Here is a 23271-nt window from a genome sequence, read left to right on the forward strand (position 1 = left end):
CCGTGGAGCCAATTCTACCGACCGTATTTGAATCCACCATGGAATCTAATCAACAGGTGTCTTCAGAAGTTGGTACAAGAGCAGGTACAGCAAGCAACGATGGTTACACCTTGGTGGCCAACAGCAATCTGGTTTCCAACGATCCAGGCGCTCAGTATTGGTCCACCACTTCTATTGGATCAAGCGGTGGTTCACCTACCAACACCAACAGCAATATGGCCGATGACCAACAGCAACTGGAAACTAGCCGTATGGAGCTTATCAGCAACAAGTACAGGCATACAAGCTTAAACGAAAATGCCCAGCAAATACTGATCAGTAGACGTCTAGAGGATAATGCCACCAATCGCTCCTACAGAAGAGGTCAACTTCTATTTTTGGAATGGGCAAAGAATCACAGAGTCGAACCAGATAAATTTAATCACTGAAGATTTGATAAATTTTTTAAGTGATATGCACGCTGATAAGTCATACGCTGCTACAACGATACAACTATTGCGGGCTTCAGTCACTCAGTTGCATAAGGATCCCATGTTGCTACGGAAGAATGAGGAGATTCAATGCGTTTATTACTGCTTTACTCAACCAAGCACCGGCGGTAAGATTGCATAGACCCACTATTAGTTTGCAGCCTACCTTCACATATTTAGGGTCATTATCTGCTACAAATATATCGTTGGCTACTTTACAAAGCAAGTTGGCATTCCTATTGGGGGTGACGTGTTTTCTTCCGGCCTTCAGACTTATATCGTATCCCTTGGTCTTCAATGGTTTTGTCGAGTAACGATTTGTTGTTGTCGTTTGAGGTACATAAGCCGAAAGAAAAAAGGGACAGGCGCTCAATTATCAAGTCATTTTCCGTCAAAGCTCATGTGAATTCAAATCTTTGTCCCATCAAAACATTCAAAGCATTTCGGGAGAGAAGACCATCTTGCGAGGCAGTGTCGGTGTTCATTAATTCAATTCAACCAGACCGGCCTATCAAGATCCGAACAATTCAAGCATGGATGTCAAGACTTCTTCACAAGTCTACCAAGGAGAAACGGGTGTCGGTACGATCGGTTGCTTCTTCTCTGGCGCTACAATCTGGTATTCCGAAAGAAGATATAGTCACCATGGGTAACTGGGCATCGTCATCGACATTTGAGAACCACTACAGGCGGGAACAGCTTTCGGAATTCGATTTCACCAACACGCTTATTAATGACAAGGATATCGAGATGGAATCGGATGAGGATATATTTATGGATGCTTCTGATTCTTTCATGGATTCTCTGGATTAGCACAATCATATTTCTTATTTTGGATTTGAGTGTCTCAAGCAATTCTAGTAGAATTTATTCGACACTTGAATTGAATATTTAGACATGAAAATACAAAATAAGAAATATGATTCCCCCACCCTCCCTTCCCAATTTACCTCGCTTCAAAGAAAATCAATTATTATATGATAGTATTAGTTTAATTTTATTTGTAATTTTCGCTGACTTTAAATAAAGAAGATATAAAGCACAATCATATTTCTTATTTTGTATTTTCATGTCTAAATATTCAATATCGGTAATTGCTAAAAGAAGAGAAATATAAAAAAGACCTGGCACCAAAATGCTGGTGATGGCCGCACAATAATTAACGCTGCATTTAGTGAATAAGGCTCCGAGATATACTCGAGATTGCTAGCATGCCGATTTTTTTTTTCTTTAAAGTTATTGCCAAAAATACTATATTGGTCATCATCTATAAATATAGGTTCCAGAATTGTATCGAATCCATTTCAGCTACCTTATAATTATCATATGCTTTAATATGAATGGATCTCTGTCATTATGACTTTATTTAAAATTTAATAAAACCGTATTTGACAGAACCTATTCTTACCACTCGTTTTGCTTTTAAACAAAAACAAATACAGGCAATAGGGTGTAGCACTAATACAACAATTCGACATGTCTAATGTACTACCTACCCGAGAAATACAAACCAAACAACAGATTGTTAAAATGTTATGAACGTCCATTTAGATACACGTACCATTATGACACGTTATTATTTTTACATATAAATTTACAACAGCACGTTTATTATAGATAGTCTTAATGGGAATTTTGAAAAAAAAATCATCATGAAACTGACAACTAGTTTCACACAAGTATATTTGACACGAAAAATAAATTTTGTCCCATGTACCAAAGAAGCATTTTTAGATTAAATTAGCCTCTTGTTTTCCAATCCTATAATTATATAAGTATGAACATGGTTCAGTGAATACCTGAAAGTATTAATTCATCAATACAATTATTCTCTTCCTTCTGTTTTTGATAAGAGTCTCCGATTTTATGAAGGATAACTAATTTAGAAACTGTATATGAAATATGGTTGTGCAACAATGTGAGGGCCACATTTTATTTGTAACGGAAAAACTACCTTCCTTAAATGTAAAATATCGAAAATGAACTTGCGGAATAATCTACTTATTAAAAAGGCTACGCATAATCCCATTATAAGAATAATAATATTCCATCAACCCATCAACAAAGCAGTTGGAAAACTCTCGCCCAAAATTTACATGATACAGTTATCTCACGAATATGAGTTCCGGGTCAAAAAAATTTTTTAAGAAAAAGCCTTAATAGTAAGCTGCCCGACCGTCCACAGTTGAAACAAGCTATTTCTAAGATTTAGTACAACATTCCGATCAAGATTGGAGGCTTATGTTCTTACAGTAAAACTATTTTTATACATCATCTTTGCACACATTTTTCTGAGGTCGTGCAAAATCGTAAAACCTTATTTATTGAGCCCACAAATGTTCTTATTCTGATCTATCTTTAATTTTAGTATATCACATCTTTTTAAGTACATTTTATTTTTACAACCAAAAACCGAATGAATTATAACCAAATTTTGACATCCATATTTCTAGGCCCTTTTTATACCTTATATAACATTTTGTAACATTTTTTTATAAAAGAAAGGCAATTCCGATTTAAATTCATCGAAATTTAGTTCAAGCTCAATATGGCTTTTAAATTCATTCATCCATCGGCAGTAACAATGTCATGGATAACTTTACAAAAGATGTCCCTCCCCCCCTTTTTTTTTTAAAAAAAAACCACATATGTCTTACACCATAAGCAAAATCCCAATAGTATTATTGAAAAGTAAAAGAATGAAAAAGTGCGAAAATCCAGGGCAATATGATTAAATGTGATTTTTTTATTTATACGTTGTTGTTGTCGTTACACTTTATATACACACTTTTTTTTTTTTTTTTGCAGGAATCCAAGAACGCATCTCTAAACCTATATCAAACAAAGCGAGAACTCACATTCAGGGTCTACAAAGCCATGGTTTGGGTTCACAGAACAAATATGGGACCTCAATGTCAAACCTCTTGGAAAGTTTGACACCTTCTCTTGAAATTCTGGAGAAGATCTTGTCATCAACAGATTAAGAACCTCCAGGCAATCACATTATTCACCCCGAGGGTACTGAAATCCAGTTCCTTTAGTCTTTGGAATGGCCCGGATAAACTCTCTAGCCATCGACGAGGACTCTCGAGTTAAGCAATGCTTAGTGTCCAAAACGTCTGTGGACTGTGGTTCAATCTACTTTTGATAACTGCTGATAAGTACCTGATCAAAAATGTCATCCGACTCAAAATCCAAGCCAGAGAAGTCGATGGCAGGGAATACACTGTTCCAAAGAAGCTCAAACGTGGCATCGATGAAACAGGAGTTGTTTGTGTTGATGCTTATGTGACTGTAAAAGTGTAAAGGCTGTTTTGTTCTGTTTGGTCTGGTACGGCCACCTTCATCATACTTTCTTGTAAAGTCTTGGTACGTCCTAACGGCCAACAGCTGTTTATCTTTGAGCTGGTTTAGCCAGAGTAGTTTTCTTCATTGCTGGCCTATCCTTTACAATTGCTTCAAGTTCTGAATTGCGAAGTCCACGGATTTTCCGTGTGTTCTCATTAAAATAACATCGCTTTCAGAAACATAACCTTCAGCATAAAGCTCTTCGAATAGTTTTACCGAATCTACGGATTCGACAGACTTTACAGACTCGTTGTCACTAATGTCATTCGTATCAACATAATCTTCTCCCCCCATGATATCTTGACTGGGATCATTAACAATGAACCCATTGAACACCTTCTCCTTCACTTCTTTTTCCATCGTTCCAGTAAAAATCATGTCTTCCAAATCAACTGTAGTTTCGTCAACTTGAATGTATTCATCAGTGTCAGCGATGTCGTAATCTGCAAGGAAGGACGCAATGTTTTTTTTTTTTTTTTTTTTTTTTCATTTCATCGTCGTGTTTGTCAATAACTTTACTGTCCTTAACAACTCCAAATACATTGTAAAAGTTCGTTCCTTGATTAACAGAAGACGCCTTTTCAACAACCTTCTTTTTCTTGGAGCTTGACGATTGCGTACGGTAGATTGCATTCAAGGTATCCGGAGCTCTACTATCACTAAGTTCATAAAAGCTTTTATTCAATTTTTTTGAGGTGGCTGATCGCTTTTTGGACCCATAGTTTGGCTTAACACCATCATTGTAATAGCCTAACATTTCATCGCTGTAGATCCATGATACCTTAATAATTTCACGCAAAGCTTGACTTAAATGGGATCCTTTAGTGATGAACCTATACAAGTTTTGGTGGTACGATTCGATTCCATTCGATATACGTAATTCGTGTCTACGAAAATCCTTTTTCATCATTGATTTGGCATTGAAGATCATTGATGAAACGCTCTTTTCAAGTCACCACTGAAGCCATGCTCTGCTGTCAGGGAATTTTTCAAGAATGAGATTTGCTGTCTCAAGGAACAAGCCATTGTTTTGTCGTCTTTTGGAGTTTGTAAGTCAATGCAATAAACGTCTTGGCATTTTCAGGGGAAACAATTTTCTGCATTTTAACAATACCTTGGACTGACTGCATCTAATGAAAGCAGCAACCTTTAATATGTCCAAGAGACTCATTCTCGTTCATACCAAAGTATTTTTGGTAGGCCTTTTGGAAACCTTGGCGTTCTGCCAAAGAGAAATCCATAATCATACCGAAGAAAAACTTCTGCTGGATGGCAAATTTCTTAAGTAAGGCCTCAAAATAAAAAGCAAATTGCTCGGCCGTTTGATTCTTAATTATAGCTGGAAAAATTACAACATGTTTTCTCATCTCTTCCAAATAAACGACATATAACACCAGATAAAATCCGGTCGATACAGCTTTAAATGTAACGTCAGTAATGATAGAATACTTATGAAAAGGTAAGGGAAGCAAATTCATTGCAGGATGAGAAAATGTGATGCAAAACTTAGAATCAACAATCTGAGCATGATCGATATGTCCTGTAAAGTCTTCCTCAATTTTAACAAAATCGGCCAAAAAGTCATTGTTGATTTTGTCAGCAAAGCCTTGTCGATGTCTTGATTCTTTTAATTCTCTCTTTACACGGTGTTTGTTTCCGAGAATTGGATTGATTTTTCTAATGAACTCAGTGGCCTCACTGCTATTTTCGCCACCAAACACTGCGGCTGTTGGTGTCATCAGTGGATTTTGTTGAACAAAAGCATCGACTTTACATTTTTCGGTTGCTGAAAGATGCTTTAAGTTATAAATACCGTGAGTATGTTTTACTGTCTTGTCTTTGTTGCTAATATGTGTCATTGTACGGGCGCTTTCGTTGAAACTGAACATATACTCTACAGTTACTTTGCATTGAATCCAAGACATGGCAGTTCCGCAATGTTGACAGTTGCTGTCCTTAATAGAGGCAATTTTGACAGGATGTTGAGTAGCCTTTTGGTAAAAAGGGCAGCTACTTTTAGGGCACTTGGTAGCACCTGTGCAAGACTTAAAGATACGACGATCGTTTTTATGTTCTGTAGGATTCAAACATTCGGGACTTTTATTTTTGTTGGGTTTATAAGAATTCGCTTTCGTCAATGACCAACCAATGTCAAGGTAAAAATTCTCAAAGCTTTCGGTAGACTCGTTATAATGAGCATACCAAGTCTCTTCCAAAACTCCTCGGGAAAATTTGCTTTAAACGTCGTTTTTAGTGATGTTGTTGTCATAATAATAGTAATTAGTGAAAAAGGGGCAAGACAAAAAAAAAAAAAAAAATTTCGCGAAGTACATTGTAGCTTTTCTTACACCCTCCGGGGGATGGTTTTTTTGATATTACACCCTGCGGGGAAATAATTTACCGAAAAATTACACCCTCCAGATTACACGCCCACAAAATCTCCGCATACGTCATTTGTCCCCCCTTTTTTTTATTCTTTTTTTCCTCTGCAACATTATTCAAGTCTTTACGTATCCTTTATGATGACTATCTACACCCGTTGTACTGCCAGGTATAGTATAAAAGAACAGCTTTATGTGTGAAGGAGTGGTGTACTGATGAGACGCGTCTTTTTTTAGTCTGTGTCGTTAATTATAAGGTCTGATGTCACCATGGTGTAAAATCTAGTTCAAAGAAAACGTACAGGTAACAAAAATAAATTAAAAAAGACACGTTTGAACTGGTTTTTAATCAACACTGTCCATAGCCATTCCTCCATAGCAAGAAAGTAAAGCTGCCAAGGAACACCCATTTCATTGTTTTAATCATGACACCCAAGAAAAGGGACTCTTATTTCTTTGTTCTTTTTCTCATCCATCTACTAAACAAGGACCTCTTTCATCACTACTGTACAAGAATACCACTGCGTGTAGTCTCCAAGCGCAAGAAAGGGAAACACTACCTTTTTTTCTCTGTGCTGTCTCATCCATACATTATTGAATTCATACCTTGGAGAAAAATCTTTCTTAAGCATTTTTAAAAACAAGTATAATGTGCACTGAATAGACTATGGCTTCCTCTGTGCTTAAGTGTATGTATCTTCTTACTCTGGCAAGAAGAAGAACTATTGCTGCATTCTCTTGATGTATGACTCTAAACTTTAACATTTAAAAAGTAGACCAGGAGGAATCTCTTTTTTAATTGGCGAGCATCACTACAAAGACAAGTAAAATGACTTTATGTCTCGTAACAAATGGTTATAGTACTACTTACATCCACTGGTCATTACTTGCGTACAAGAAAAAAAAATGGAATAACTGTCAATCTTTACTGGTTTCTTTCTTACTTGTATGGGTAATTCACAAGACCCATCGTCATCTTTATTTATTTAAAACTCACTCTTTTTTCTTGTAGAGTCATTGTCTTGATGTGCGCCAGTGTTTGGATATAATAAACAAGAACAAGATGTTTGCCAAGAGGTTGTTCAACCTGTAGGTAATAAGGAAGAACAATAAATAATGTACTCTGATCTAATATTCTTGCCCCAACAAAAAAAAAAAAAAATAGAAGGAATATGCATTGATACTTATGGCTTTAATGAACTACTGGTATAATGCGATCTCGTGTACGTGCTGCCGTAAAAACATATAAAAAAACAAGGGAGAATAATCTGGGTCATTATACTTGTGCACAGGTAAAAAAAAAAAAAAAAAAAAAAAAAATCATACCCATCCATTGTATTCATCATTTTTTTTTTTAAAAAAAAATATAGTGACAGCCAAGATGAAAATAGAGTGTATTCCAGCCATTGACTATACAAAAAACAAGGGAGAACTATTGCCAAATTTTTCTTGCTTGCTGTCTATATCATACAAAAAAACAAGGGAGAGTTATTGTCAAATTTTTCTCACGGCCTATCCACTTGTAAAAATTGAGGGAGAACTATTGCCAAAATAATTTCGGTCACCAAAAAAAAAGAAAAAAGAAAACGTCCTTGTCCCATCTACCAGGTGCATGCCTCTTGTGTAAAAGTGTCAAGAATGAATAGTGCTCAATGTCATTTGTAATCTGTTTGTTATATGGTATAGCTCCTGCCCAGTATAGCTGACGTAATGCCTTGTCTGAATAGGTAACAAAAATAACCTTTTATGAAGATCATCATGTGTAATAATCTTTTTTTTTTTTTTTTTTTTTTTAAATAAAAAAAAAATAGTGATAGCTAAGATGAAAATAGTGTGGATTTCAAGCAATGAAATTACAAAAACAAGGGAGAACTATTGTCAAAATTTTCTTGCTCGCCGCCTTTATCTTATAAAAAATGGGTAATTATACGGACACCGTTTTTTTTGGTGTAAAAATAATTAGGGACACCGTTTTTTTTTCCGGGCCGGACTTTTTTTTTTTTTTTTTTTTTTTTCACTGTAAAATATTTTCAGGGACACCGTTTTTTTTTACGGACACCGTTTTTTTTTTTACGGACACCGTTTTTTTTTTACGGACAACGTTTTTTGAAGGGCACCGTTTTTTGAGGACACGGACATCGTCTATTAGTGAGTACAGGGATAAATAATATTAGTAAACATGGTAGAACGAAGAAAACAAATAATGGTTTTTAGGAAGGATAATATATATTTGAGTTATAAAATGATGGAAAAGAGAAAAAAAAAAGTTAAATATTTTGATAAAAATCAGAAAAATCGCTTGTACAGATATCCCTGTGAACTGTCATAGCTTTTTTGTGAACGGGACTAATGTCGGGCCAATGCTCATAGGCAATTGGCTTGTTGTTTTTGATGTTGCTTTTGCGTTCTAAAAGATAAAAGTGGGAATTACTCAAGAAGATGATGATCGGGTTAGTCAAATGTTGAGTGTCTAACTCGAAAAAAGGAACAAAAGTTTGTCTCGACTTGTTGTATACAACATTTCCTTCATCGTCATATTCAATACCAGTTTTCTTAAAGATCCTAGGTGATGAGCTTAAGAGCACCACTGGTCGTTTAAATGTGTCTGCGACGAGTTGTGGGCAACCAATAGTATCAAACCACATGAAATGATCCTCAGAATCGAGACACGGAGACTTGTTCGTATTCAATTTCGTTTCGAAATACTTGATATCCAGCTCGATAGTTGTATAAACGCTGTGGTAGGAACGGAGAGTATTGAGCATTGATTTTTTTACCTGTACCCAACCCTCTTCATGGCCGAACAATGCAAGGCTCACTGCTCTGAACCCGCAGTTGCCATCACCTTGGGGATTGACAAGAGCTAAAGCCTGGTCAGCGTCCAATGGATGTAACTGTTGGAGCAAACCAGGATTACTATCAACGGTATCTATATGCGTGTTGTTGTATCTTTTATGACAGCAGCCGGTTAATCTTAAGATATTTTTTTGTTGTTGTAATAGAACAAACTTACTTCACGGTGACGTTTTTCAAGAGGCTGGTTGCCACACTTGGTTTAGTCTTTGTTTTTTTTTCTTGCTTTTTAGGTTGTTTATTCTTTGGTAGGTCAAGAATTTCATCAGCCTTCCGTTTCTTAGACTCTTGTTTGATGGCATGGTCTTCATGTTCTATTCCCAACTTTTCTCTCTTGGTGCTCTTTGGTCGGCCCTTCTGAGAAATAACAGTTGCTGGAGGAAGGGCTAACTCCACAGATGACTTACTTACAAGCTCATTGTATAATTCGTCAATTCTCTTGATAACGTCTTCCGATTCTTGTTGGCTACTGGCGGTTTTCAACAGCAAAGAAAATCTTTCAAATCTCAACATCAAACGACCTTGAGGACTGTTTGGGTCGTCACTACAAACTGGTGGTGGCTCCGGTTTATCTTGTTGAACCTCGGCAATGGTGGCAACTAGATGTTTTGGAGCTCATTATTCATAAACTTAAATAAAAATAAAAATCTTACCACTTCCTTTGATGTAATATATTCTCCATCGTTTGGAAATTGCTTTCAGAGGGATGACATTATTGTTTTCCAAAAGCAGCTTAGCTAAGGAATGTCTACATGGAAGATTGTAGTTTCTTCTTAAAGAGCAAAGGCAAGGTTTTTCTCCAGGAATGACATGACTCTTGTGGTTTTTGTCTTCGCTATCCAATCTCATTTCCACAAGCTCCGACTTTATGTTCTCAAGGGCAAAGCTAGTAACATTCATTTTTATAAGGCTGATTTTGGCCATGATGTCAGAATCAAGTAGCATTGTTTGCTGTGACAATGCTTCTCTCGTAGACTGTAAATCTCGGTACTCCTCCTACATATGATAGTTAGTTTATGATAATCAAATGATTTTGCGAATACTGAGAATAAAATGTAATTAAATTTAAAAAAAAAGTTAAATTTTACTCGTTTCTGGGTCCATGCGCTGATCTTGTCAGTTACAACAGATATACCTCCGGAAGAAGTATGCGCGTGACGCTTAATATTAGCGTGGGTTGCTTCAACTCTGTTGGAGGTTCGATTACCCATGTGCATGAGTGCATTCACATGGTAGCCTGCCCAAAATCTAGCTTTTTTCATCATGCTAAAGAAAATAGTTTAGTTGATTTTTGACAGAACATTAAATATTTCCATAAGCATAAATGAAATTAAAATGACTACATACAATTCCAAGTACTTTCGCATAATAATAGCACCATCTTTAGTGCAAAGGTCGGGTCGAGACACAAAAGCATCATACTCTGCTTTTGCAGCTTTGAATTGTTCCAAAGTGGAGCAAACAAAAGCCATCTTCTGAACAATCTTTAAGAAACTGCGAACTTCAAGTTGCATTTCAGGATCTATTTGATTGTAGTTTGAGTTAGTCTAAAGAATACATTGAATCTGGCTGGCATAATAGCTTACTGTTTGCTTTTACTTTCGATGTTAATTTTTTTTTAAACCGAAGAAGAAAATTACGTTGAATATGTATCCAACAAAGGATCTGCTTACTGTCAGGAAAAACAGATTTTATGGCTTTTAACAAAGCCTCTTCGTTATCGGTAACGAAACACTTGGGTAACAAATTTTCATTTGTGCCAATAGGCCACACAATATCTCTAAAACATTGTAGAGCCCATTGGTATCTCTCCGCTGTTTCTTTGTCCATCCAACAGCCGGCAATAGGAACGGTTGCTAGCTGTTTTGGCTTTTCTTTCGAACGCAAAGCACCGGCAACAACGAAATTTAATAAGACCATCTTATGTGAATTTGTCTTATAAGTAGCATCAATAATTATGCACTCTGGCAGTCTACGAGCTTCTTCGATGCCGTGTTCATGGATGAAAAAAATCGATTGTATTCTATTGTCTTCATTTGTCAAATATCTAACATGATGATTTGTTGTTTCCAAGCGTCTTATAAAATCCCACATAAAGATGCTATCATCTCTGCAGAATCGTTGTTGAATGTTCGTGAGATCTGTAACAGTAACATTACAAACGTCTCTTGTTCTCAACATCTATAGACAAAATAGCAATTTAACATTTTATATTCAACTGCAAGTATCGTCTTATTTTGTAAGTTGTTCTACGGTTTACGTATAATATTTCTTTATTTAAACTAAAAGAGATCACAAACAATACTAACTCCTTACAAAACCCACTATTTATTTTTAAATCCCTTACCTCCAAGACTGCACTGGGAGTGCTTCCACTTTGCATCATCTTGATCGCAAATTCCTGGTCTTCAGCTTCCAATTTTCTGTTAACGTGGTACATCTTGCGGTTATTGCTGACAGGATGCGTATGCTCAAAGCACGTCTTACTCACAAACCAGCGATTCTCCACGTCCTTCAAATCCATCTTTAGGTGGATGAAGGCTGTACACCCAACCTTACCTGTCTTTCGGTTGGGTCTCTTGAATCCACCCTCATCATCATTGCCGTCTTCTATTTTTCACTTTGTTACTATAATTATAAGATCACTGAAGTCGAAAAATACATACTTTCTACACCTCTGGTGCTGCGATAATCTCCAAAGTGCTTGCATACAAGTTTGATATAGACTTTGTCACTTCTCAAAGTTTCGAATGGGATGTTTTGAGCCTTGCAAAACTCTTGAATTTCCGCTCTTGCAGAATTCTTATCGGCAAATGTCTTCTTTTTTGGAAACTCTTTCTCGAAAGCCTCCTTCATACCAACAACAGCTTCACTGCTACCAACAGTCTCTTCGAAAGATGGGACTGGAAAATCAGTCTCATAGCTTCCTTCTTCATCAGCTTCTACTTCCTCTTCTTCAACATTACTGACCGTGTTCCAGTCAAACTCGTCCATAAGACCTGTTTTGACAGGAGCGTCTTCGCGTTCTTTCTTGCTAACATTGGTAGACATTTCTTCGAAGCCATCGTTAATGTTCTCCTCATCGTTATACTCGGAAAGAAGCGCTTGAATAAGCAGCTCAGTTTCGTTCAACATTTCTTCGGTCATTTCAATCATTGTGGATTCGTGTTTAATATAAAAAAAGTAAAAAAAAAAAAAACGGTGTCCGTAAAAAAAAACGGTGTCCCTGAAAATATTTTACAGTGAAAAAAAAAAAAAAAAAAAAAAACGGTGTCCCTAATTATTTTTACACCAAAAAAAACGGTGTCCGTATAATTACCCTAAAAAATAAAGGAGAACTATTGCCAATTTTTTTTACTGGCTAATTATACGCGCACCATACTTTTTGCTTGAAAAAAAAATTTCGCGCACCATACTTTTCTGTGCCGGTCAAATAATAAATTCCGGGTCGGACCAAAAATAATTTTTGCACATGAATTTTTTTCTAGCGCTGGCAGACCATACTTTTTTTCGCTGGCGCACCATACTTTTTTTGCTGGCGCACCACACTTTTTCGCGCACCATACTTTTTCTCACACATAATGGATGCAAACATGATGTTAAATAGTTTAAACAATTCCATCACTGTTCCTACTGTGCTTTTGAGTTCAATCTCATGTTTATTTGTCTAAGTTTTTTATTTTATTTTTTTATAATTTTAAGGATAAATGTGATAAGAATAAGTATAATAAGGATAAGTGATAGGTAAAAAAAAAAAAAAAGATTTAGTTATTTTGATAATATTCAGATACGTCGTTAACACAGATGTCCCGGTGCGCATTGAATATTTTTTGATGAGAGAAATTGATGGTTGGCCATTTTTTTGGGATAATGGCTTTCTTGGTTTTGGAGTCAACGATGGGCTCAATCATATAGAAATGACTGTTAATAAAAAAAAGAACAATAGGTTCATTCATTTTCTCCAAATCTAAACCAAGAAATGGCACAAAAGTTATTGCATCCTTGGTATAAATGACGTTTCCGTCATCATCCCTCCACAGATTATCGTATTTGTCCGTTTTTGGCGTTGTTGCATGCAAGATTACGGGTCGTCTAAACGTATCAGCAACTATTTGAGGGCAGCCATAACAATCAAACCAAAGATTCAAATTGTCAAGACATGGCGCTTTTGTTGACTGAAGTTTTGTTGTTATGTAGGCTTCGTTTAAACCGTAGCTGTCATAAATGGAGTTAGCATACTTTAAAAAAGTAGCTAACATCATTTTTTTGACCTGGATCCAGGCTTCTTCGTGTCCAAAAACAGCAGCACTGACAGCGCGAAATCCACAATTGCCATCGGGAGTGGGATTAACAAATCCGAGAACATCGTTGGCATACTGACTATCTAGCATCTTGAATAGATTGCTATTGTCAGAGTCGCGTGTTACTACTTCAGATGGTTTGTATCTAAAAAAATACAGATATTAATACCGTGAAATATTAAGCAGGGTATAAATTTACTTTGATCTGAGCTTATTGATGGCTGTTGTCGATGGCTCACGAAGACTTGGTTTATTTTTTTGGGTTTTGTTGTTTTCTACTTTTTTTTGTTCTTGCTTATTTTTTTTCGCATTTTTTTGCTCGCTAGATATTTTTTCGTCTTCGTGCTCCACACCAAGCTTGTTTCTTTTGGTGCCTTTAGGACGACCCTTCTGTATTTCGACAATTTTTGGTGCGAGAGTGTTTTCTAAACGATCGTTTGAATACTTACTGATCAAAGCATCCATGTCCTTTATGAGATCAACGGATTCTTGTTGGCTCCCCAAAACCTTGCACAAAGACATCAATTTTTCCAGTCTTAATTGGATTTCTGTTGTATTGATATCCAATTCGTCCGGAGAACCTTTAGCCAATTCGGCAGAAACTTCGGCCACGGTAGCAACTATGAAGTACATTATTATTAGTTTAGTTTTAAGAAGGATAATAAAATTTGTAAGACATTGAATTTTTACCGCTGCCCTCAAAATATGAGATTCTCCATCTTTGGTGAATCACGTTTAATGGAATTTTTCCTTCGATAAACGAGACAGCAAGGATGTGTCTGCATGGAAGCCTAAAATTTCTTCTAAGCTTACAGAGGCAGCTCCCACCAGATAAGACATGGCTTACGTGGACAGGGTTTTCCTCGGAAGCTTTCATTTCCATCAACTCATTCTTGATGTTTTCGAAAGCAAAGCTGGAAACATTCAATTTTATCAAGGAAAGTTTATCCATGATATCATGTTCTAAAAAAACTGGTCGTTGAGAGACGGATTATTTGATTGACTGTAAGTTGCGGTAGTCTTCCTAGAAAACAGATTTTTTTTAGAATTGTAAACAAAATATAAACTGTGGTTCAGCTATTACGTACTCTTTTTTTAATCCACAGATCAATTTTTTCTGTAACAACAGCCATGCTACCAGACGAAGTGTTGTTACTTCTTTTGATGTTTGCATGTGTAGACTCGACTCTATTTGATGTTCGATTACCCATATGCATAAAATTGTTGACATAATATCCAACCCAATATTGCTTTTTGAGCATCATGCTATATGTTCGAGTTAATAAACGAAGTACGTAATTTAATTTAGACAAATATGTTATAGGAAAAATAAATGCTTACTAGTGAAGGTATTTAATTAATGTCTGGGCACCACCTTGAATACACATACCCTTCGTGGACACAAAAGCCTCGTATTCATCTTTGGCATTTAAAAATTCGGCTTTTGTTGCACATGTCAAAGCCATTTTCTTTACGATGGCCATGAATGACTTAACTTCCACTTCCAGAACGTTTCCTATGTTATTATGCTTAGATGAAAATTGATAGGGACATATTTACTTCTTTCTATTATTCCTACATACTGTCCTGTCTCTTCTCCTTTGACAGATTTTTTTTAAATCTCAAAATAAAATTTCTCTGCACATGGATCCAGCATAAAATTTGTTTGCTGTCAGGGAATACAGACTTGATTGCTCCTAATAAGGCTTCGTCATTATCAGTTACAAAGCACTTTATTAAGTCCTCCGTGCTTCCACCAACGGGCCAAACAATCTCACGAAAGCATTTTAAAGCCCATCGGTATCGATCACCTGTTTCACGATCCATCCAGCATCCTGCAATAGGTACCGTTGTCAATTGCTTGGGCTTTTCTTTGGAACGCAAAGTACCAGCTACAACGAAATTTAACAAGACCATTTTGTGGGAGTTGGTCTTGTATGTTGCATCGATTACAATACACTCCGAAAGCTTTCTGGCCTCGTCAATGCCATGTTGGTGTATAAAAAACACACAACAAATTCTTTCATCGTTATCTGTCATGTAACGAACCTGATGGCCACTGGACTCGAGGTTTTTAATAAAGTTCCACATGTTAGTGTGGTTATCCCGACAAAATTGTTGTTGGATATTAGTCAAATCCGTGACAATTAAGTTATTGACACCTCTTGTCTCAAGAATCTATTTACCAGCGTGTTAGTGTTATTAAAAGGCATAAAAAGGGGGCATATAAAGACATTATAAAGATTATAGGCAAAACAATAACTTTTATTATGATTACAGCTCTACTAACGATTAATTTCTCCATATCAACTTTCAACCTTACCTTTAAAGTTTCACTTGGTGTTGTTCCTGCACGCATGAGACTAATTGCGAGTTCTTGATCTTCGGCCTCGAGCTTTCTGTTGTTATGATACACCCTTCTATCCTCACTCAAAGGGTGATTGTGCTCGAAACAGCTGGATCGAATTGTCCATGGCTGACCGATAGCTCTCGCATCCTTACGGACATAAACAAATGCGGAGCATCCTGTTCGTCCAGTGGTTCTGTTAGGTCGTTGAACCCCACTCTCTAATCCTTCATCATTTCCTGCATCTTCTGCATCTATTTTCGAAAACAATTTACAGAATTAATATTCCACTCTATGCCAGATTATGGTTACAATTACCTTCACCCTTTCTGGCAGAACGTTAGTTACCAAAATGCTTACAAATCAACTTGATGTAAGATTTGTCGCTTTTGAGAGTCTCAAAAGGGATATTCTTGGTCATACCAAAAGACTGTATTTGAAGTCTTGCAGCTTCCTTGTCCAAGAATGTTTTTCCAACTGGAAATTCGGCTATAAAAGCAGCCTTTACCTCAATGACACGTTCATTCGGCTGGACAGTCTCAGCAAATGAAGGAACATCTCGTGTAGCTTTGACGCTGATATCCTCATCTTCCGGGTCAGTAAGACATTCCCAGTCATACTCATCTGCCAGTTTCTCTCCAGCATCGGTTTGTTCATCGTTTTGTTTGTCGAAGATCTCCTCGAAACTATCTTTAACTTCTTCAGCGGGGTTAATTACAGACAAAAGGCTGTTGATTAACAATTGGCTTTCACTCAAAGATTGGTGTGAATCGTTTGAATTCATTTTAAAATAAAAGTTTAAAAGAAAAAGAATAAAGCAAAAAAAAGTGTGGTGCGCGAAAAAAAGTATGGTGCGCGAAAAAGTGTGGTGCGCAAAAAAAAAGTATGGTGCGCCAGCGAAAAAAAGTATGGTGCGCCAGCGAAAAAAAGTATGGTGCGCCAGCGAAAAAAAGTATGGTGCGCCAGCGAAAAAAACGTATGGTGCGCTAGGGAAAATGAATGGTCCACCAGCCAAAAAATGTAAGGTGCGCCAGCGAAAAAAAGTATGGTGCGCCAGCGAAAAAAGCATGGTGCGCAAGAAAAAAGTTCAATGTGCAAAAATTATTTTTGGTCCGACCCGGAATTTATTATTTGACCGGCACAGAAAAGTATGGTGCGCGAGATTTTTTTTTCAAGCAAAAAGTATGGTGCGCGTATAATTAGCCTTTATAAATTTAAAGAAATGAAAAAAATTATTAATATGAAGAATCTGGTTTTTTGTAGCTAAACGCTTTTTTTTTTACATTTTAATAAAAACATTTTTCTCCGCTTTTTTACTTTCTTACCTCTAAACTACTCTAATACTACTATCCTTGTTGAGACATTATATGAAGCAAGAAATATATATAACAGGTTTATTACACTCCTGTGATCGGATCACAAGATAAAAAAATAAAAAAAAAAAGATCAACAACATACAGCATATTACATCTACCAGCGGATGCCTGTCTGTTATCATCAAACACATAGTACGGAGCATAACGTAAAACTGTCTTGCGACTTGTGGATATGTTACCAACCCAACTTGACTTATGATGTCGTTCACATTTACAACAGCATATTTGGGCGTTTGTGTTGGTGCCATCATCTTGACCCCTGGGATCGACGTGTCATGGTTCAAAGCCCCATGCTGGCTCATTACCTCCATCGGTACCAAGAATTGCATCTGCCCATTAAAAAGGCTTAAGCGCAAAATAAAAAGCAACGGAGCCAACAAACCAACATTGCTTCGTGACATTTCGTAAACTATCAAAAGAGGGGTGAGTTGGCTATTTACTTTTTAATATCGCACGATACTTACTTTTGATATAGACTGTAGAACATGACGTACTGGTTTCCACGCGACACTTCTTTTTTATACCGTCTGTATATTTGAGTCACGTATACAGTCGATCCCTTCCACATGCTTGCTGCCATTGTAATTGTATATTTGTCTAGTGTGAACTGTTGATCAGAAAGCGTGTGTCGCTACTATTTGTCTAAAGCCTTCATGATCACCTCTTATTCAACCCCTTCTATCAACAAATTTGATGACAATAACTCGACTTGTCAAAAGGCTACCACAATTGACTTCCTCCAGTATCGTCTGGGCACAAAGCTTTATTCACCATCATACGGTCTTGCTGTGACTATATTCAAGATAGACTCAATATCTACAACCCTCTAAACACAAGCCCAAGTTGTAATTCTTCCGATGGTATTACTGGTGTTTTTCCACTTTGTCTATTAGGTCTTATCAGTTTTTCCAACAGGACGCTACGTGGATCTTGTCGACTAAGGATGTAGAGGACCTTGTTTTCTAATCATGAACGGAATATGGATTAAATAGTGTTGAACTGGTCGAAACACAGCACGAGATAGGCTTTTATGACCCATCTGTTCAACAAGAAATTCATGCCAATTTTGAAAAAATCTGTAGAAAGTTAATTAAAGGGGGTGAGTAACAAAATATTATGCGAGGTATCATTATTTCTTTTTACTTACGTTTCTATTTCGACCAGAGTTTGCTGTAGAACCTCCCATTTCAAGGCAAGAACTTACCCTTTTACCAGCGAAAGGATTGCTGTTTTCGAGCTCTGGGTTGGAAGTTGTGGGATGATTAATGTTGGAACAACATATAAAAGGAAATTTAACCAATCTACAGCACGAGACCCATCTGTTCTTGCTATCAAGTTATCGAAACTATCCTGGTATGTATATCCTTAATTGTTTAATGGCGCTGCCTATTTCTATCAACTTGGGTTTTGGGATGAAAAAAGGATAGCCGGTTTTGCTCTTGGTCTGATCGACATTGGAATAAAAAGGCATTTTTTTTTTGGAAATATCCACCATGATGAAATCGTTCACAATCTTACCAATACCTCTAGCTATCAAATGTAACTCATCCAATGCAAAAAACAATGAACCCAAAAACGAAAGAAATTCACTTAAGATGCTTGGCTGATATATGTTCGTACCCTTGACATTCAAATAAATGTTATTACAACCATAGTAGTCAGTTAATTAATTTTAACTTACAGGATTGCCTTGCTTGAAATCGGATAAAGGTCTTAAAGATACGAAGTTATCGTCAAAGTACATCACTCCACGTCGATTGTCTGCTACTGTCCTATAATTTCACAAATTCTGCAGCCGAACGGACTTGGATGGGATCCCACATGTGCCATATCGGCGACAGCAGGAATGTCACCGGAAGCCATTACTAGGTGTACCTTTGCTCTGCAGATTTCTTGCTCGTTCTGTTGAATTAACATCCGATGAACCGAGACGTCCTACAATTCCAAAATAATAGGCACTAAAAACGAATGCAAATCCTTTCGTTTATTTTGACCTGGCAATATGGCTAGTTGTAGCAAGTATGCATCCGAATATTTTAACAAGGAGTAATATTAATTTATATTACTATTTTACAGGAAATGCATAATTACTTAATAGAAGGGTCGAAGTTGAAGATAATTGCGTGGATCATTGTATGAGTTATCTTGTGTTTGTGGCAGTCAGCGAAACCATCATTACATCAAGCGATAGCAATATCATCTGGATTGGTGAACTCTTATGAATTGACAAAATGCTTGTAATCTTGACCGTCGAAAAAATCACGAATTCCACCTTCACTTGTTTCCCTGTTCACTCTATACTGCGTAAGATCCCTTATTTTTGGGTCTGCAAGCATTTGTGAAAGCATATCACTGACGGACATGATGGTGGTGGTTGCTGCACGTGCCAGATAATTCTGATTCTTGTATCTGGATTCATTGCAATGTGGACACGTTTGATCATCACTGCAATTACAAAAAGCTTGCATCCGCTCTTACAAGTATCAGACTTATGATCGCGAATAGTCGACTTGGACTTGACTAATGCATTAATAACATCACCGTGGGATATTTTGGCATGTGGCTCTGTTTGGTTTTTAATAATATGCTTACGTAACAGGAATTGTCACAGTAATGATGTATGTATTCCTTCCATAATTTGAGCGTGGTCTCTAATAACCGTATTAATCAAACTTACCAGCCCTCTGTATCCCGCTCGAGAAATTTCGTTCTCGTCAACCAACTTGGAAAGCTAGATACTAAACAAATCGCCGTTGATAAAGCTATTCTCACTTATACCGGCATTATTGTAAGCATGAGCAAGGCCCTCGGTTTCCTCAAACCTACATTCAGTTAAATAGGGAACTCTTTCACCCAAATCCCTTTGATCGTTGCAGACTGTTACATGTAACCCAAAAAATCGAAGTAAGTGTTTAGTCATACACCTTGCACTTTTATATAACTTACCTGCTGGTGTTTCTTGTTGCATAGGAGAAGCACTATTTAAATCAATAGGAGAGGAAGTCAATGGGTCATTGTTGCTAGCAGGTAAAGCACATTCGACATCCTCATAGGTATCAGCAGGATCATTAACAGAATGGATTCTGCGGTGATTCTTCAAATTTTCATTCTCTGTTGCAGGTAGGACATGGATGAATACGGGTTGTCAATCTAACCCTATTACGAGTGGAACAGAAGAGCTCGAAGTGGGATTGGTTATTATAGAAATTGTTCAATGATGTTTAGTAAAGGAAAAAGGATATATTGACAGTTGGTGTATTCAACCCTTATTTAGTTAATTAATATTTGGGGGCAATAAAAATCTATGGCACTTTTACGACATGACGAAAGAAATTTGAACTGTAATAATAATGCTTAAAGAAATAATTGTTTGTTGTTCCTAATACAATTCCAGTTGATTCCACTCCGACATCCAATGTGATGAATTTTTATATTTGTTGGTAGATGGTAAATGATTTTCCGAAAACAGGATTGTGATTCCCTTTTTTTTTTTTTTTTTTTTTTTTTAAGCACCTGTCTGCTTCACGCGCTTGATAAGAATTTTTTTTATTACAACCCTGAACTAATTATGTCATCTAACAATATGATATACTCTTTAACAAACATTATGGAAGCCCTTACTCCTTCAACTTTGCCCGGTGTAATGCAGTTAAATACTGGCGTAACAATTAAAGTAGAATCAGCTAGCTGGAAGGATTGCCTGGCCGAAATCAACGAAGCTTGTGCCTATGGCTGGAGAATCACTAATTCCAACAAGCAACCCTTGGATTTCTCTCTTGAAGAAGCTAAGGCTAGAAGCATTTCTCTCCGTTTCTCTCAACAGTATTGCTGTCATCGTGCTGGTACTTACAAGTCTGTTGCCAAGGATCGACCCGTTCAAAAAAAAATCGAAAAAGGTTGACTGCAAGTGCACTCTTCGTGTTAGAAGCTTTTATGCTTATCCCGAGTTCTATGAGCTCATTATCGAAAAGGATCATACAAACCATGTTCCTGGAGATTTTATGGACGATATTCGCACTCTTTCTCTCCCAAGAGACCGTTTACATGAGATTTTGCAGCAGCTGAAGCATTTATCAAAGACTCCTCGTCAAATTAGAATTGATATGTTGAAGGCAGCTGACTCTTATGGTCGCAAGTCTCATCGTAAGGTTAATTACCATGATATCTGGAACACTATGAACAAGGTCAGACTATATAAACTCAGTATTTATGGAATATTGATATTAACAATAACGCGTTTTAGGTTGATAAGGAGATGTATCATTTTCATAAGGATCATATGGTGTCTTTTAAAATTTGGATTGAGACAAAACTGCCATCTGAAGGCTACGAATGCTTTACTGGAAAATTGGCATGCACTGAGGACCCATCCTTGTTCGCCTGTGGGTTTGTCTCCCCCGATCAGAAGATTCGAATGAAGAATTCCAGTGCGTTTTGTTTGGATGCCACTCATAGTATTTCCAGCAATATGGCCGATATTTTGTATACTTTGATCATTCGTGATAATAGCATTGGCAGAGGATGGCCAGTTGCCTATATGATTACCAATGATCATGGCACTGGACCAATTGTTGAATGGCTTCAGCATTTGAGGGATGCCTGTCTTTTGGTTGATCCTGAACAATTTACCATTGACTGTTGCCAGGCCGAGGTAAATGCAATTACCAACACCTTTGATCCAGCAAAGACAAAGATTCAGTACTGCATTTTCCATGTGATTCAGGCTTGGAACAAACATCTTGCTTCTGTTTCTGTTCCTGAATTTTCACCTTCTCAGAATAGAGTGCTCAGAGGTGAAATGATGAGCTATTTACAACGCATCGTATACGAAGAAGATCTTGATCAGTTCCATCAAAAGATTATTGGTTTCCAAGAAGAGTATGCCGACCAAACCAAGTTTATGGACTACTTCGTCAGAAACTGGCGTACTGAAGACAAGTTTAAAGTTTGGAGTAGATCGTACAAAGACATCCAATTTTCTCATATGTTGACCAACAACTTTATCGAATCTTGGCACAATCAATTGAAGACCGTGTTTTTGGGCCGAGTTAGAAACAAGAGACTCGACAAGCTCGTTTTTGTTTTGGTCAATGATGTCGAGTATTACCTCCTTCAAGAATTTGAAAGGGTTATTCAGGGTAACGGTGCGATGTCACCCTTCTTTAAGCAGCAAAGAATCAGAGAGCTTGAGGCTGAGGAAGTTGATGATGGGGATAGAGAGAGAATGGTTGGTGGTCCCTCGGATGTAGATGTTGAAGGAATTAGAAGGTATCAGGTTAGCTCCTTTGTCGATGGTGTTTCAATCGATTATTCAATTGAAGTAACCATTGACAATGTCATTATGTCTTGTTCCTGTTCCGATTTCGGCAAACGAAGACAGCCATGTAAGCATATGTATTTGTTGAAAAACCATACTAACTTTTCATTGCATTTTCCTTCGTCTGTCAACAACTACGTTGTTGATAATGTTCCTGTTTTGGAGACGGCTCCTATGGCCACAATCATTTAACAGGATCATAACGAAGAATTAAAGGATCATTTCTTAGATAACGTGGCCACATTAAACCATTCTCGATCTGATTTAACACGTCTTTTCAAGTATATGACAAAAGAAGAGGCAACGGTTGTAGATGAAATTTTGCAACGTACTATGCAAATCACTCAAAGAATGAAAGATAAGTATGAAACACATTTCCGTAGATCAAACACGCAACTTTAAAATAAATTTTACAATGTTTTTTTATAACTTTTAACTTTGTAATTTGCCTTGAGAGTTTTAACTTAATGATTTTTCTGTTTTTTTTGTCAATTTATTTCGTGGTAGATAAGCCTCTTTTTCGGAAAATCATTTACCATCTACCAACAAATATAAAAATTCCTATTTATATATTACTGAGAATAAAAGCGCGGCCTGAAGGCCTATAACCACATCTGGAGTCGGAGTCGAGCCAACCAAGATTGTCATAGGCACGACTGACAATAAAGTTTTTGCAGATTACTAAAATATCTGTTCCTTTTTTTTTTTAAGACAAAATTTCAGTTTAACCGATTTTTTTATTATTTTAAAAAGATAAAAATTACAGTTTAAGAATGATGACCCCACAACAAATTGCGTTTATCGTGTCTCAGTTGCAGCTCCTTATAGTTCGAATCAACGAAGAATCTGAATTTCTCGAAAAAGATAGAATGGAAATT

The 23271-nt window shown here is 36.9% G+C and overlaps 4 protein-coding genes across 4 annotated transcripts; 1 reads left to right on the forward strand and 3 right to left on the reverse strand.

Annotated features, from left to right (window-relative positions):
• Positions 1–767: 767 nt before the first annotated feature.
• EV154DRAFT_570337 (uncharacterized protein) lies at positions 768–1283 on the forward strand (the record flags this gene model as incomplete). The annotated part of the gene is made up of 1 exon (XM_051606193.1): positions 768–1283. The coding sequence occupies one exon, from the start codon at positions 768–770 to the stop codon at positions 1281–1283; it is 516 nt and encodes a 171-aa protein (XP_051451498.1).
• Positions 1284–3473: 2190 nt separating this feature from the next.
• On the reverse strand, positions 3474–4749 carry EV154DRAFT_556371 (uncharacterized protein; the record flags this gene model as incomplete). Its single annotated transcript, XM_051605344.1, has 4 exons — positions 3474–3608; positions 3636–3846; positions 3922–4261; positions 4338–4749. 4 exons carry the CDS (start codon positions 4747–4749, stop codon positions 3474–3476), a joined length of 1098 nt encoding a protein of 365 aa, XP_051451499.1.
• A 12202-nt stretch (positions 4750–16951) lies between these two features.
• EV154DRAFT_102094 (uncharacterized protein) lies at positions 16952–17630 on the reverse strand. The gene is made up of 2 exons (XM_051593854.1): positions 17541–17630; positions 16952–17485 (listed from the first exon to the last, which is right to left on the reverse strand). Exon 2 carries the CDS (start codon positions 17475–17477, stop codon positions 17064–17066), a length of 414 nt encoding a protein of 137 aa, XP_051451500.1. The 5' UTR covers positions 17478–17485; positions 17541–17630; the 3' UTR covers positions 16952–17063.
• A 262-nt stretch (positions 17631–17892) lies between these two features.
• Positions 17893–20044, reverse strand: EV154DRAFT_556372 (uncharacterized protein; the record flags this gene model as incomplete). The annotated part of the gene is made up of 10 exons (XM_051605345.1): positions 17893–18038; positions 18112–18152; positions 18281–18404; positions 18595–18679; positions 18758–18848; positions 18930–19011; positions 19325–19521; positions 19754–19814; positions 19849–19953; positions 20023–20044. 10 exons carry the CDS (start codon positions 20042–20044, stop codon positions 17893–17895), a joined length of 954 nt encoding a protein of 317 aa, XP_051451501.1.
• Positions 20045–23271: the final 3227 nt, after the last annotated feature.

The sequence above is a fragment of the Mucor mucedo genome, assembly GCF_025094135.1.
Source record: "Mucor mucedo strain NRRL 3635 chromosome Unknown EV154scaffold_184, whole genome shotgun sequence".
Classification (NCBI taxonomy): domain Eukaryota; kingdom Fungi; phylum Mucoromycota; class Mucoromycetes; order Mucorales; family Mucoraceae; genus Mucor; species Mucor mucedo.